This window comes from Phocoena sinus, chromosome 19 (assembly GCF_008692025.1).
Source record: "Phocoena sinus isolate mPhoSin1 chromosome 19, mPhoSin1.pri, whole genome shotgun sequence".
Lineage (NCBI taxonomy): Eukaryota > Metazoa > Chordata > Mammalia > Artiodactyla > Phocoenidae > Phocoena > Phocoena sinus.
In genome coordinates this window covers 32,488,601-32,501,253 of record NC_045781.1, presented here as the reverse complement: position 1 = coordinate 32,501,253, position 12,653 = coordinate 32,488,601, and the positions used below count along the sequence as shown (strand labels likewise).

Genomic DNA, 12,653 nt, shown 5'->3' with positions numbered 1-12,653 from the left:
GACTTTCTTCTGCAGAGGTTTTGGTTTAACACCTGTTGCTAATAGACTTTGGTAGTTTCAATAGGATTTTTAAAGAGCTGATGTAGAAACGGTGTACAGTATCAGATTACCCTTTAATGTTCTGAGCAATGCTGCTTCTATTTGTGCAAGAAGATGACTGTTAGTGCTAATGAAAATTCATTTGTTATTTTTAAAGACTCAGTTTCTGATTCAGGAGTGTGCGTCACTGATTACGAAGCCAAATTTTATCTCCACGCTGTCCTATGCCATTGATAATCCATTGCACTATCAGAAGGTTGGTATTCCTTTTATCTTTAGTGGTCCTAAGAATGTGATCTTTTACTAGGTTTTCTAAAAAGGCCTTAATCCTTGGCCTCATAATATCATATTGTAAATAAAAATTTCAGATACTTTCTTTGGAGTTTTTGTAGCTTTCTAACAAAGTCAAGGTGGTTTGATAATAATTAGAATCTTAATAAAACCAGATCATGTGAAGGCTTAAGCTTGTCAGAACACAGTTCCACAGCTGTTGGTAGCAGCACTACAGAATTGTCACTCCTATGTAGCACCATAATTGGGTAAACAGATGCTTTTATAAACTTTTTGAAAATTGTATGTTCTTATTTTAAAATAAAGTTTGGTTTGTTTCAGAGTTTAAAGCCTGCACCCCACTTATTTGCCCAGCTGAGTAAAGTTCTCAAGTTAAGCAAAGTACAAGAGGTAAGTGATTTAAGAAAAGAGATGTAGGCAAAATTAGAAATAAAACAACTATTTGACTCTTTGGTCAATCTAACCCTTCTTGTTTCAGGTAATTTTTGGCCTTGCTCTCTTGAATTCTTCCAGCTCAGATCTCAGAGGTTTTGGTAAGTTTCCCTTTCCCTAAAGATCCTATAGTGAAGTTAGAGTCTTTAAAACCCGTGGGCTTCTGAGTCTTGAGCCTCCATAGTTAGAGAGTAAGATTATTTTCTTTTGGTCTCTTTTATATATGTATGTATATGTACGTATGGTAAAAACATAAAATTTACCTTCATAACCATTTTCAGGTGTATAATTCAGTAGTGTTAACTATATTCACATTGTTGTATAATGGATGTCTGGAACTTCTTTGTCTTGCAAAACTGAAACTCTGTACCCATCCAAAAATTCTCCATTCCCTCTCCTCCTCCTGCCCCTGCCCCCCACCGCCAAGCCCCTGGTAATTGGTCTTTTATTTTTATGCCAACCAGCTAGAGCTGTAAAAACATTAGAGGGTGAAGGGTGAGTTGGTGAATGAGAATGATGATCATCTGTATTTTGATGATACGTGACTTCTTACCCATTGTGGTGCAAAGATAACTTGTGGTTTTTTATTTATCTCATTTCTAGCTGCCCAGTTTATCAAACAGAAGCTTCCAGATCTTCTGCGTTCTTACATTGACGCAGACGTCAGTGGAAATCAAGAAGGTGGCTTCCAGGATATAGCAATAGAAGTCCTACACCTCCTCCTCTCCCATCTCCTCTTTGGGCAGAAGGGAGCCTTTGGAGTTGGACAGGAACAGATAGACGCTTTTCTTAAGACGCTGCGCAGAGGTAAAAAGGAGTGTCTGTAGCCTACAAAAGATGATTTCTTTGGATGAACACACATTACAAAAGGATTGTAGAATACAAATGAAGGCAGTGATTTACTTTTCTGTTAACTTCGTAATCTTTCGAGGAAGAGAGTATTTTATAATTTAAAATATGAAAATGATAAAAGCCTCATAGACAAGGTATAAAATGAAGAGCACTTACCAGCAATATTGTTATCTAAGTACAATCTCATTTCAGACTTGGTATATTTCCACGTGGTCAGATTTTTCCCTTTTAGGGAGACAGAGACTACAGTATTTGTGACATGCTCTCTTTAGTTTAAAATGTCGATCACTATCCTATATCCACTTCACCTCTTGGCTGTTGGCATTGTTATGCTAAGATAACTCCTGGTTCTGTTGTTGCCATCCTCCTTCCTCTGATCCTTTTTTTAGAGATGGTGTTTAAAACAAATCTTTCATAGTGGACTAACCACTATCCAGTTTCACTCTTATTATTGTTTACTTCTTAACATTGATACAGTTTAATTTAAACTTCATTAACTTTCTCAGTAATAGGACGTTTTCCACTTGTCAGTGAAATAGAGACTGATGTACCATTTATTTCTGATGTCTTCCTTGCATGGGAATTGATAGCCCTTTTGTGAAATTTTAAAGTAATATTTAGGGTGCAATAGATAATGGGATCCTAATAAAAAAATTAAAAATATACTTATGACCATTTTTTGTGACATAAGAACATTCAAATTTTAGAATTGGGGTTGAAGTCATAACTTGGGCTAGGCTAGCTGGATTGGAAAAACTGAATAACTTTGGTTTGAATATGGACTTGGGAAAACTCAGGTTTGAGGGGCTTTTAAAGAGTAAAAGAGGATAGTTTGTTATTAATCAATATAGCAGTTATAATTATCTTTTTCCTTCTTCAGATTTTCCCCAGGAACGCTGTCCCGTGGTGCTTGCACCACTTTTATACCCTGAAAAACGGGACATTCTAATGGACAGAATCCTGCCTGATTCTGGAGGGGTAGCTAAAACCATGATGGAGAGCTCTTTGGCTGACTTCATGCAAGAAGTGGGCTATGGCTTTTGTGCAAGGTTGGTAGTCAGACATTTTAAACTTCTGATTGCTCTTGTGAAAAGCACAATGTAATTCTTTAAAGCAAGTTCCTAAAGATTCCTTAATGTATTATCTTTGCCTCTCAAGAATTTTGCTTCTAAATTTAATCTTCCACATATTAGTTTTGGTGGCAGCTATAAATGTTCTCATGGCTAAATTTCCATCTCTCCATTCCCCCTAGTTTCTCAAATTTAAGGATCAGAGGTTCCTAGCCTAGTCGCCATGGTAGGCAGTTTTAGCTTTTGAGAGGGAGGGCATTTGAGGCAAGTGTTCATGGAACTTGCATCATTTCGCATCCATCATGTCTAATATGCTCTTCCCTGCCCCCACCCTCAATTTCCTTGCTGTACCTTGATTTCTACAGTCTTCCTTCCTTTTCTGCCCTTTTCATACCCTGCCTCTCACTTATTTTCCTCACCTGCCAGGGGCATAAAAGGAAATTGTTTCACCCTAATGGTAGCACATAGGACTGTGATATAGTGGATTGTTAATATTTTTCTGAGAATATGTTATTAAGGGCATTAATGTGCTTTGCTTTGACTTTAAGTATAACATTTAATGTTTTTAAAACTCATACAAACCACATTTCCACTTACGTTTGAAAGTGTATTTCTTGTGTGTGTATAAATGTGCCTGGCATAAAACTTTTGTTGATGCAAAGTGAAAAAGTTAAAATACATTTTCAGGGCTTTGTACATATCAGAATAACCCTTGAGTTATCAGTATTTTAAAGAATAACTTGATTTATACCGAAGATTGACATAATTTTATGTCTCTTTGTAGATACTACTGTTAACTCATATTTCCTTCTTCCATCGGTATTTTAAACGTTCTCTATTTCCTTAAGTAGGTGGATTTTACACTCCTAGCTATGTGAAAGTAACAAGAAATGAAGCTTATTACTCTCTATGTTAGTAAAACTCTAGCGACTTCACTCGTGCATTTTATATGAGTGTTTCTTAACCTTGGTATCGAGGGTACCATTTTTTGAAGTTAAATTTCTGTTTCAGTATTGAAGAATGTCGCAATATAATCATGCAGTTTGGTGTTCGGGAGGTCACAGCTGCCCAGGTTGCAAGGGTTTTGGGAATGATGGCTCGAACTCATTCAGGATTAACAGACGGAATTCCATTACAGGTAGGTGTGGAAATAAACTATTTTACAAAGTGAATTAATGTCCTGCCCTCTTTATTTTATTTATTAAATTACAGTATGATTGTTCTACCAACCACAGAGCTGAACACATTGAGTAGTTGGCTTTGTTTAATTCAGATTTTAATTTTACAGAGTATCTCTGCTCCTGGCAGTGGGATCTGGAGTGATGGAAAAGATAAAAGTGATGGAGCACAGGCACATACATGGAATGTAGAAGTCTTGATTGATGTTCTCAAAGAACTGGTGAGTACACATGTAATGTTATATATTTATGATGTTAGTATGATATAGCCCAAAGAAAGAAAATTTTAATGAATAAAGTGCCTAGCCGAATGAGAACTGCAGTGTTTTATAATTGCTGACTTCAAAAGTAATGAAGCAGGCTTCCCTGGTGGCGCAGTGGTTGAGAGTCTGCCTGCCGATGCAGGGGACACGGGTTCGTGCCCCGGTCCAGGAAGATCCCACATGCCGCCGAGCGGCTGGGCCCATGAGCCATGGCCACTGAGCCTGCGCGTCCGGAGCCTGTGCTCTGCAGCGGGAGAGGCCGCAACAGTGACAGGCCTGCGTACCGCAAAAAAAAAAAAAAAAGCGATGAAGGGTCCGAGATAATTATGTACTGGAAATAGTATGCAGTCAAACTGTAGCTTTGTTCATAATGAATTGTTGCTATGCAATTCTGAGTAGCACTGCTGAGGTAGTTTTGTAGGTTGTTAGTGTGTGGTTTTTTGGGGAGGATGAATTTGTTACAAAGTAATGATTGTATGAGGAATTACTGAGGAGAAAGAAAGTCTTCTGAAATTTTTCTGGAAAGTGCAACAAAAACCCTGCCAACCTTGTTTATGGGATATTATTATAGGGATAAAAAAAGTCATACTTATCTTACTACTTCCACTTCTGAAATATCCACAAACTAAATAATTGGTCCCCAAATAAACAACGTACCTCTCCTAAAATATTGAACTGTTAAAATATAAAAAAGTGAAACTTCTAGTTATTAAAAGGGAGTGATGAAATTTAGTCAGTGAGAGAACAGTGGAGTCAAGATCAAGATGTAATGTTTTCAGTCTTGTTCATAAAATGTCAAGGAACAAAATGTAACACTAAAGACTACAAATAAATACTTCCATAACATTCTTGATAAGGTGTCAGGTCATTTGTCTATCCTATTTCTCATTTTTAGTTTCCTACATTTGTAACTTATAAGCAAAATTGAGTAACAGGGAATCATACTGTTCTCTGTGTGACCTTATTACTAACAGCATCAGTGGGTTTTCTTTTTATTTTTCTTAATAGTAGATGGATTTATGGTGTTCAGACGTACTCTTTAGTAATAGAGGAGGGGAAAAATAACACGTGATTATGGCAGAAAACTTAGAGAGTGAAAAGGAAGAAAAGCAAAATAAAACCACAGTTTTAGCACTTAAGGACAACCAGTAACTAATGGGTTTGGTTTTTTTCTTTTTTAATTTTTAAAAAAGTAATTTATTTTTGTCTTCGTTGCTTTGCACGGGCTTTCTCTAGTTGCGGCAAGCAGGGGCTACTCTTTGTTGCGGTGCACAGGCTTCTCACTGCTGTGGCTTCTCTTGTTGCGGAGCACGAACTCTAGGCGTGCGGGCTTCAGTAGTTGTGGCGCACGAGCTTAGTTGCTCTGTGGCATGTGGGATCTTCCTGGACCAGGGCTCAAACCTGTGTACCCTGCATTGGCAGGCGGACTCTTTTTTTTTTTTTTTTTTTTGTGGTACGTAGGCCTCTCACTGTTGTGGCCTCTCCCGTTGCAGAACACAGGCTCCGGACGCGCAGGCTCAGTGGCCATGGCTCACGGGCCCAGCCACTCCGCGGCATGTGGGATCTTCCTGGACCGGGGCACGAACCCGTGTCCCCTGCATCGGCAGGTGGACTCTCAACCACTGCGCCACCAGGGAAGCCCTACTGATTTGTTTTTAACCTGTGGTTGTCTTGCAAATATGAAAACATGCTTTTCCCTCAGTTTCATCTTTGTACTTTATTGCACTATTGAAAAACTCTTTTTTAAAAAAATTGCAGACAAGGACAGTTTTCCATGTTATCTGAACCTATGTTTTGATTTCAGAGAGTGCAAAGGCTATAAATTGAACGCCTTTACTGTGGATTTGAATAGTTGAATTAGTAATCTCTTTTCTTCTTCCTTTTTCTCGTATATTTGAGTTTCTGTACAATTTTTTGTAGAAAGGGAACAGAGGACAATTTCAGATACACATTGGGTTAATAATTTTTCTGATTTACTTCCAAGGATGGGAGGAGGAAACCATAGGGGCACGCCTGTGGATTTACCAAACTTAACTCTCTCTAGGATAATGCTGTTTAATAGTATATTTATGGTTTTATTCTGTCACAGCCAGTCCTTGAAACAAATTTTAGAAAGAAAAAAATGTTAACCTCTGAATGCCATTGTTGTCTTAGAGTGAATACCCCAACTGACGTTTATTCTTTGTACCATATACAAAGCAAGCATTAAAGTCTTTATGGATTGAAAGGCGTCACCTTAGAGCAAAACTAAACTGGACATAACGCTTTGGTTGGAGATTTAATTATGAAGTGTGCACAGCCTTTTCTTCTTTCAAGCACAAAATATTCTTCTGTTTTTTCTTTCCCCCTTTTCTTTTTGGCCACGCTGTGCAGCATGCGGGGTTTTAGTTCCCCGACCAGGGATCGAACTTGTGCCCCCGGCATCGGGAGCACAGGGTCTTAACCACTGGACCGCCCGGGAAGTCCCAAGCACAAAATATTCTTATTGCTTGGTGCAGAGTGTTTGGTAAATTATCTTCTCTAAATGTGTTTCCTTTGCTTTGTGTTTCTTTAAGGAATCTCATACTGCTTTTATGAATACCTTTTCATAAAACATTTTTGAATGGAATTTTTAGTCATTTTGACATAAAGAATCTAGACCACTTTTCCTGATGCATACATTGGGATGCTTTTAGGGGAGATCTTTAGTTAATTAAGATTTTTTAAAAAAAATAAATTTATTTATTTTTGGCTGCATTGAGTCTTCATTGCTGCGCACGGGCTTTCTCTAGTTGCGGCGAGCAGGGGCTACTCTTCGTTGCGGTGCACGGGCTTCTCATTGCAGTGTCTTCTCTTGTGGAGCACAGGCTCTAGGTGCGGGCTTCAGTAGTTGTGGCACGTGGGCTCAGTAGTTGTGGCTCGTGGGCTCTAGAGCACAGGCTCAGTAGTTGTGGCGCACGGGCTTAGTTGCTCCGCGGCATGTGGGATCCCCGGACCAGGGATCAAACCCCCATGTCTCCTGCATTGGCCGGAGGATTCTTAACCACTGCACCACCTGGGAAGTCCTTGTTAATTAAGATTGATATTTGGGATAATTGATTTATCTTTGCAGCTTTGTTCCAAGGTAGTGGAATCTTACTATAAAGACGAGGCACTAAGTGAAGTGTTATCTGTTTGCCATATTGGGATGGGAGTGTTCGTTGGACTAAAGTAGGGGAAGAGATTTCCCCTTTATGTACTCACGTATTCACAAGTATGTTGTGAACTGAAAGGTAACTTGGAGTAGCTTGCTGGTAGAGCCAGTTTATTTTGAATATTAAGAATTTACCTTTCCAAGTCTCTTTGGAAATGCCAGAAAGATTTAGATGATTTTGAGTCTATAATTAGACCATCTTGATTGAACTTCAGATTTAATATGGCTCTTTGGATAAAGCAGTCAAACACTTTTGTTCATTAAACTTTTTTTTGGCTGCGTTGGTTCTTCGTTGCTGTGCGTGGGCTTTCTCTAGTTTCAGAGAGTGGGGGCTACTCTTTGTTGCGGTGCGCGGGCTCTCGTTCGCGGTGGCTTCTCTTGTTGCGGAGCACAGGCTCTAGCCGCGCAGGCTTCAGTAGTTGCTGCACGTGGGCTCGGTAATTGTGGTGTATGTGCTTAGTTGCTCCACAGCATGTGGGATCTTCCTGGACCAGAGATCGAACCTGTGTCACCTGCATTGGCAGGCGGGTTCTTAACCACTGCATCACCAGGGAAGTCCCTTTCCATTAAACTTTGAAATGCTTTTCTTTTTTAGAACCCAAGTTTGAATTTCAAGGAAGTAACTTACGAACTGGACCATCCTGGATTTCAAATTCGTGACAGTAAAGGACTTCATAATGTAGTGTATGGCATTCAGAGGGGTCTGGGTATGGAAGTGTTCCCTGTAGACCTCATATACAGACCTTGGAAACATGCAGAAGGCCAGGTAAGTGAATGATGTTTAGCTATAGAAGAGGCAAAGAATCATGGCTTAGATAGTGCCGTCTATCCATTGATTAAAATATTCTTTTAATGTAGAATTTGTTTGGCATTGCTCAGAAAAGCAGAGACTGATAAATTTTGAAGGAACATTATTATAGTTTAGTACCAGTCAGACTCAGCTGAAGTGTAGCAATCAAACTGTTTTCCCAATAGTTTAATGATGTTTGTCTCCAGGGTCACCTCATCATGCACCTTTCATTTGTCTGACTTGTCTGTGGTTTTGAAAGATTGCATGATTAAGATTTTAAAGGGAAATTTCATTCTGATGAATGAGAATTAAGATTAAGATTGAGATTAGCCTAGTGAAAATGTTGTACATTTTTATAACATTCACAGTCATTTATGGTAGTAAGGACTTTTTTCTCTTGTTCCAGCTCTCCTTCATTCAGCATTCCCTTATAAATCCAGAGATCTTCTGTTTTGCCGACTACCCATGTCATACTGTTGCCACTGATATTCTGAAAGCACCACCAGAGGATGACAATCGAGAAATTGCCACATGGTAAACACTCTTCATCTAGCTTTTCTTGAAAGGGTCCCTTATACTTTTTTGAATTACAAGATTAATAGTGAGCCAACTACGTAGTTAAAAGGTTTAAACGAAACAGTATTTTTAGTAAGCCTACTTACCCTAAATTTTTATATAGTAGGGTGTTGGTGGATGAAAATCTATATTTAGTCTCCTTATCACTAGATACATCTTTCCTCTTGTAATGTCTGCCATTGTATATTTTCTGTAATAATCAAATGTTAGAAGGAGGTTTTTACTTCTCCCTTAATGTTAAATCCCTTTCTTCTCTCTGTAGATTTGCTTGCTTTCTTTTGTAAGTGACTCAAAATGACCAGTGGATGAAATCTAAAACTTTAAGCTGAATTATCTATTTCTCTGAGTTTCAATTCAAAATTTCTGCTGGAGAATCTGACTGGCTCAGTTGGTTTCTTCTGGAACTAACTCCTCTCTGGGGATGTGAGATAAGGATGGTAAAAGTACTTCCATCACTGTTACAATACATCCACAGCTGTGCAGAGTGGGCATGGACTGGATTGGTCCCCAAAGACATCTACTTTATAATGTTTCTTCCATTTTTTCCAACCATACTCCCCTGGGACACATCTTATAAACAAAGGATGATAAACTTCCTATAAAGGGCTTTACAGGCCAGATGGTCTCTGTAGAAACTACTTAACTCTTTAATTGTAGCACAGTGTAAATATGGGTGTGGCTCTGTTCCAACAAAACAGTATTTACAAAAATAGGCAGTGGGTGAGATTTGGCTTGTGGATGTAGTTTGCTGATCCCTGTTCTGAAAGATGGACTGAAGCAGTGGTTTTTTCTGAAGTGTGTCCTTTCCCCAGGTGCTAGCCAACATTGGATGTACAGGATAGTTTTTTTTTTTTTCTCCTGTTAAGTCTAATGTGTACGGCAGTATGTCTTCATTTTAACAGATGAAGGCCTCTTTCCATTTTATAAAATTGAAATGTCATATACATTTAATAATTCCTTAATGTAGCTATATATTCAGGTTTCCCTAATTGTCTCAAGAGTGCTTTTTAACAGTTTGTATGATTGAGAGTCCAAACAAGGTCCACATAGTTTCTTTTATGCTGTAAGTCTTTCTTCTCCCTTTTTTTTTTTTTCTTAAATATAATTCTTGGCCATCGATTTAATGGAGAAGTAGGTTATCCTATAGTCTACCCTGTGGTATGGGGTATCTGTTTCCTCATGGTGTTTAATTTGATCCCTATCCCCATAGTTTTCATGGACTAAGGGTAGCAAAACCTTGAGGCTTGATTGAAGTCAACCACATTTAGCTTCTTGGGGCAAGAATAATTCATAGGGGGCATTGTGCACCTAAGTAAAAACTTGGTGTTACTGAAGTAAGTGTTTGGGCTTTTTTTTTTTTTTTTAATGGAAGTATAGTTGATTTACAGTGTTGTGTCAGGCTGCATTTTTATGTAGAATTTTTCTTGTGTATAATTATATCTATATTTGTGTTGGATTTTTGACTTTCTAAACTACTGTTTGTTTTTATTTTGCACTCTAATCACAAAAGTTTTTGATGGTAACTCTTTGGTAAGGCGGTCCATGGTTATACACATGGTCAGTCGTGTCTGCTGTCCTTCATCATGTATTCTCTAATTTGGACTGCATTTGAAATTAGTTTGAAAGCATACGAGCGTTATATATTTGAGATGAACAGCACCAATTTAAATATTTTTCAAATATTAAAAGATGACAACTTGGTTTTGTCTTGATAGCTGGTATCACTTATTTGGAAAATGAATTTTGTGTACTTAGATTTTCATTGATAGAGTATCTTACTTCCATTCTTGTTAGGAAGAGCTTGGATTTGATTGAATCTCTGCTGAGGCTCGCAGAGGTAGGGCAATATGAGCAAGTCAAACAACTCTTCAGCTTCCCTATCAAACACTGTCCAGACATGCTGGTATTGGCCTTACTACAAATCAACACCTCCTGGCACACCTTGCGCCATGAACTCATCTCCACTCTGATGCCAATTTTCCTTGGAAACCACCCTAACTCAGCTATAATTTTGCACTATGCATGGCATGGGCAGGTAAGATATGACCATTTCTTTGTCTTAATAAACTGACATTCTTTTTTTTTTTAATTTTTATTGGGATATAGTTGATTTACAGTGTTGTGTTAGTTTCAGGTGTGTAGCAAAGTGAATCTGTTATTACATATACATGTATCCACTCTTTTTCAGATTCATTTTCCATATAGGCCATTACAGAGTATTGAGTAGAGTTTTCTGTGCTATACATTAGGTCCTTATTAGTTATCTGTTTTATATATAGTAGTGTGTATATGTGAATCCCAATCTTCCAGTTTATCTCCCCCCACCCCATAATGGACATTCTTTCTTTTTATTAATTTGGCTGTGCCGGGTTTAAGTTGCGGCACGTGGGATCTTTAGTTGTGACATGCAGGGTCTTGGTTGTGGCCTTGGGGGGTCTAGTTCCCTGACCAGGGATCAAACCCAGGCCCCCTACATTGGGAGCATGGAGTCCTAACCACTGGACCACCAGGGAAGTCCTGACATTTCTTTTTTTTATTAATTTTTATTGGAGTATAGCTGCTTTACAATGTTGTGTTAGTTTCTGTTGTGCAGCGAAGTCAATCAGTTATATGTATACATATATCCACTTCTTAATTTTTTTTAATTTATTTTAATTTTGGGCTGCATTGGGTCTTCGTTGCTGCGCGTGGGCTTTCTCTAGTTGTGGTGAGAGGCGGCTACTCTTCGTTGCAGTGCGTTGGCTTCTCATTGCTGTAGCTTCTCTTCCTGCGGAGCGCGGGCTCCATTAGTTGAAGCACGCGGGCTCAGTAGTTGTGGCTCACGGGCTCCAGAGCACAGGCTCAGTAGTTGTGGCACACAGGCTTAGTTGCTCCACGGCATGTGGGATCTTCCTGGACCAAGGCTCGAACCCGTGTCCCCTGCATTGGCAGGCGGATTCTCAACCACTGCGCCACAAGGGAAGCCCTATCCACTCTTTTTTAGATTTCCTTCCCATTTAGGTCACCACAGAGCATTGAGTAGAGTTTTTGTACAGTAGGTTCTCATTAGTTATCTGTTTTATACTAGTAGTGTGTATATGTGAATCCCAATCTCCCAGTTCATCCCAGCCCACCCTCCCCTTCCCCCCTTGGTAACTGCAAGTTTGTTTTCTACATCTGTGATTCTATTTCTGCATAATTGACATTCTTTTGATGATGTTCACCTAGAGAAATTGTTAATCATGGAATTTTGACACTGAAAAAGTCACACTTCTATAAAACTTATTTTATCTTTTAGCATCATGTGGGCATTAAAGTATAAAACTTGAAAGAGCAAGGAGGCAAGACAATTAAAAAAAAAATCAGTATTGTGAAAGGTCTGTATTGCTAGTGTACCAGTATCCTTTCGATAGCAGTAAAGAGCTTAATCATTTATCATAGAACCAGAAGGTTCTCATTTCACTTTTTAACAGTAAATGGAAGAAGATCATAAAACAGTTTTAATTGAGGGCTTCCCTGGTGGCTCAGTGGTTGAGAGTCCGCCTGCCGATGCAGGGGACACGGGTTCGTGCCCCGGTCCGGGAAGATCCCACATGCTGCGGAGCGGCTGGGCCTGTGAGCCATGGCCGCTAAGCCTGCGCGTCCGGAGCCTGTGCTCCGTAGCAGGAGAGGCCGCAGCGGTGAGAGGCCCGCGTACCGCAAAAAACAAAAACAAAAACGGTTTAATTGACATAATTTTGTTTTATCCAGATCCAGCATTTAAATTTTATTTTGGTTCCTGCTGAGATTTCAAGCCCTTGTGCTCCTGCACCCCCCACCCCTTGCCAATTTTGTAGAATATATTTGACAAATACTCTCTTGTCCATTGATTCCTCCCCCCCATAGCCTACATTTTAAATAAAGATATATGTAGAAGCTTTAAGAAAAAGCAGTCATCTTCCCCTTTATATCAATGTGCCCCTTCCCTTTTTAAGATGTTCTTGCTGTAGTTCGTTATAAACAAGTGCTTTT

At 39.1% G+C, this 12,653-nt stretch overlaps 1 protein-coding gene across 8 annotated transcripts in view; it reads left to right on the top strand.

The window, feature by feature from the left end:
* CNOT1 (CCR4-NOT transcription complex subunit 1) overlaps positions 1–12,653 on the top strand; it is a 101,413-nt gene that overhangs the window by 42,779 nt on the left and 45,981 nt on the right. For all 8 annotated transcript variants that reach the window (XM_032611998.1, XM_032611994.1, XM_032611997.1 and 5 more), the window contains exons 4-13: positions 197–295; positions 652–720; positions 809–863; positions 1,366–1,569; positions 2,495–2,663; positions 3,696–3,822; positions 3,973–4,083; positions 7,893–8,063; positions 8,494–8,621; positions 10,458–10,698. In XM_032611998.1, coding sequence (XP_032467889.1) covers positions 197–295; positions 652–720; positions 809–863; positions 1,366–1,569; positions 2,495–2,663; positions 3,696–3,822; positions 3,973–4,083; positions 7,893–8,063; positions 8,494–8,621; positions 10,458–10,698 — 1,374 coding nt within the window. The remainder of the gene's footprint in view (positions 1–196; positions 296–651; positions 721–808; positions 864–1,365; positions 1,570–2,494; positions 2,664–3,695; positions 3,823–3,972; positions 4,084–7,892; positions 8,064–8,493; positions 8,622–10,457; positions 10,699–12,653) is intronic.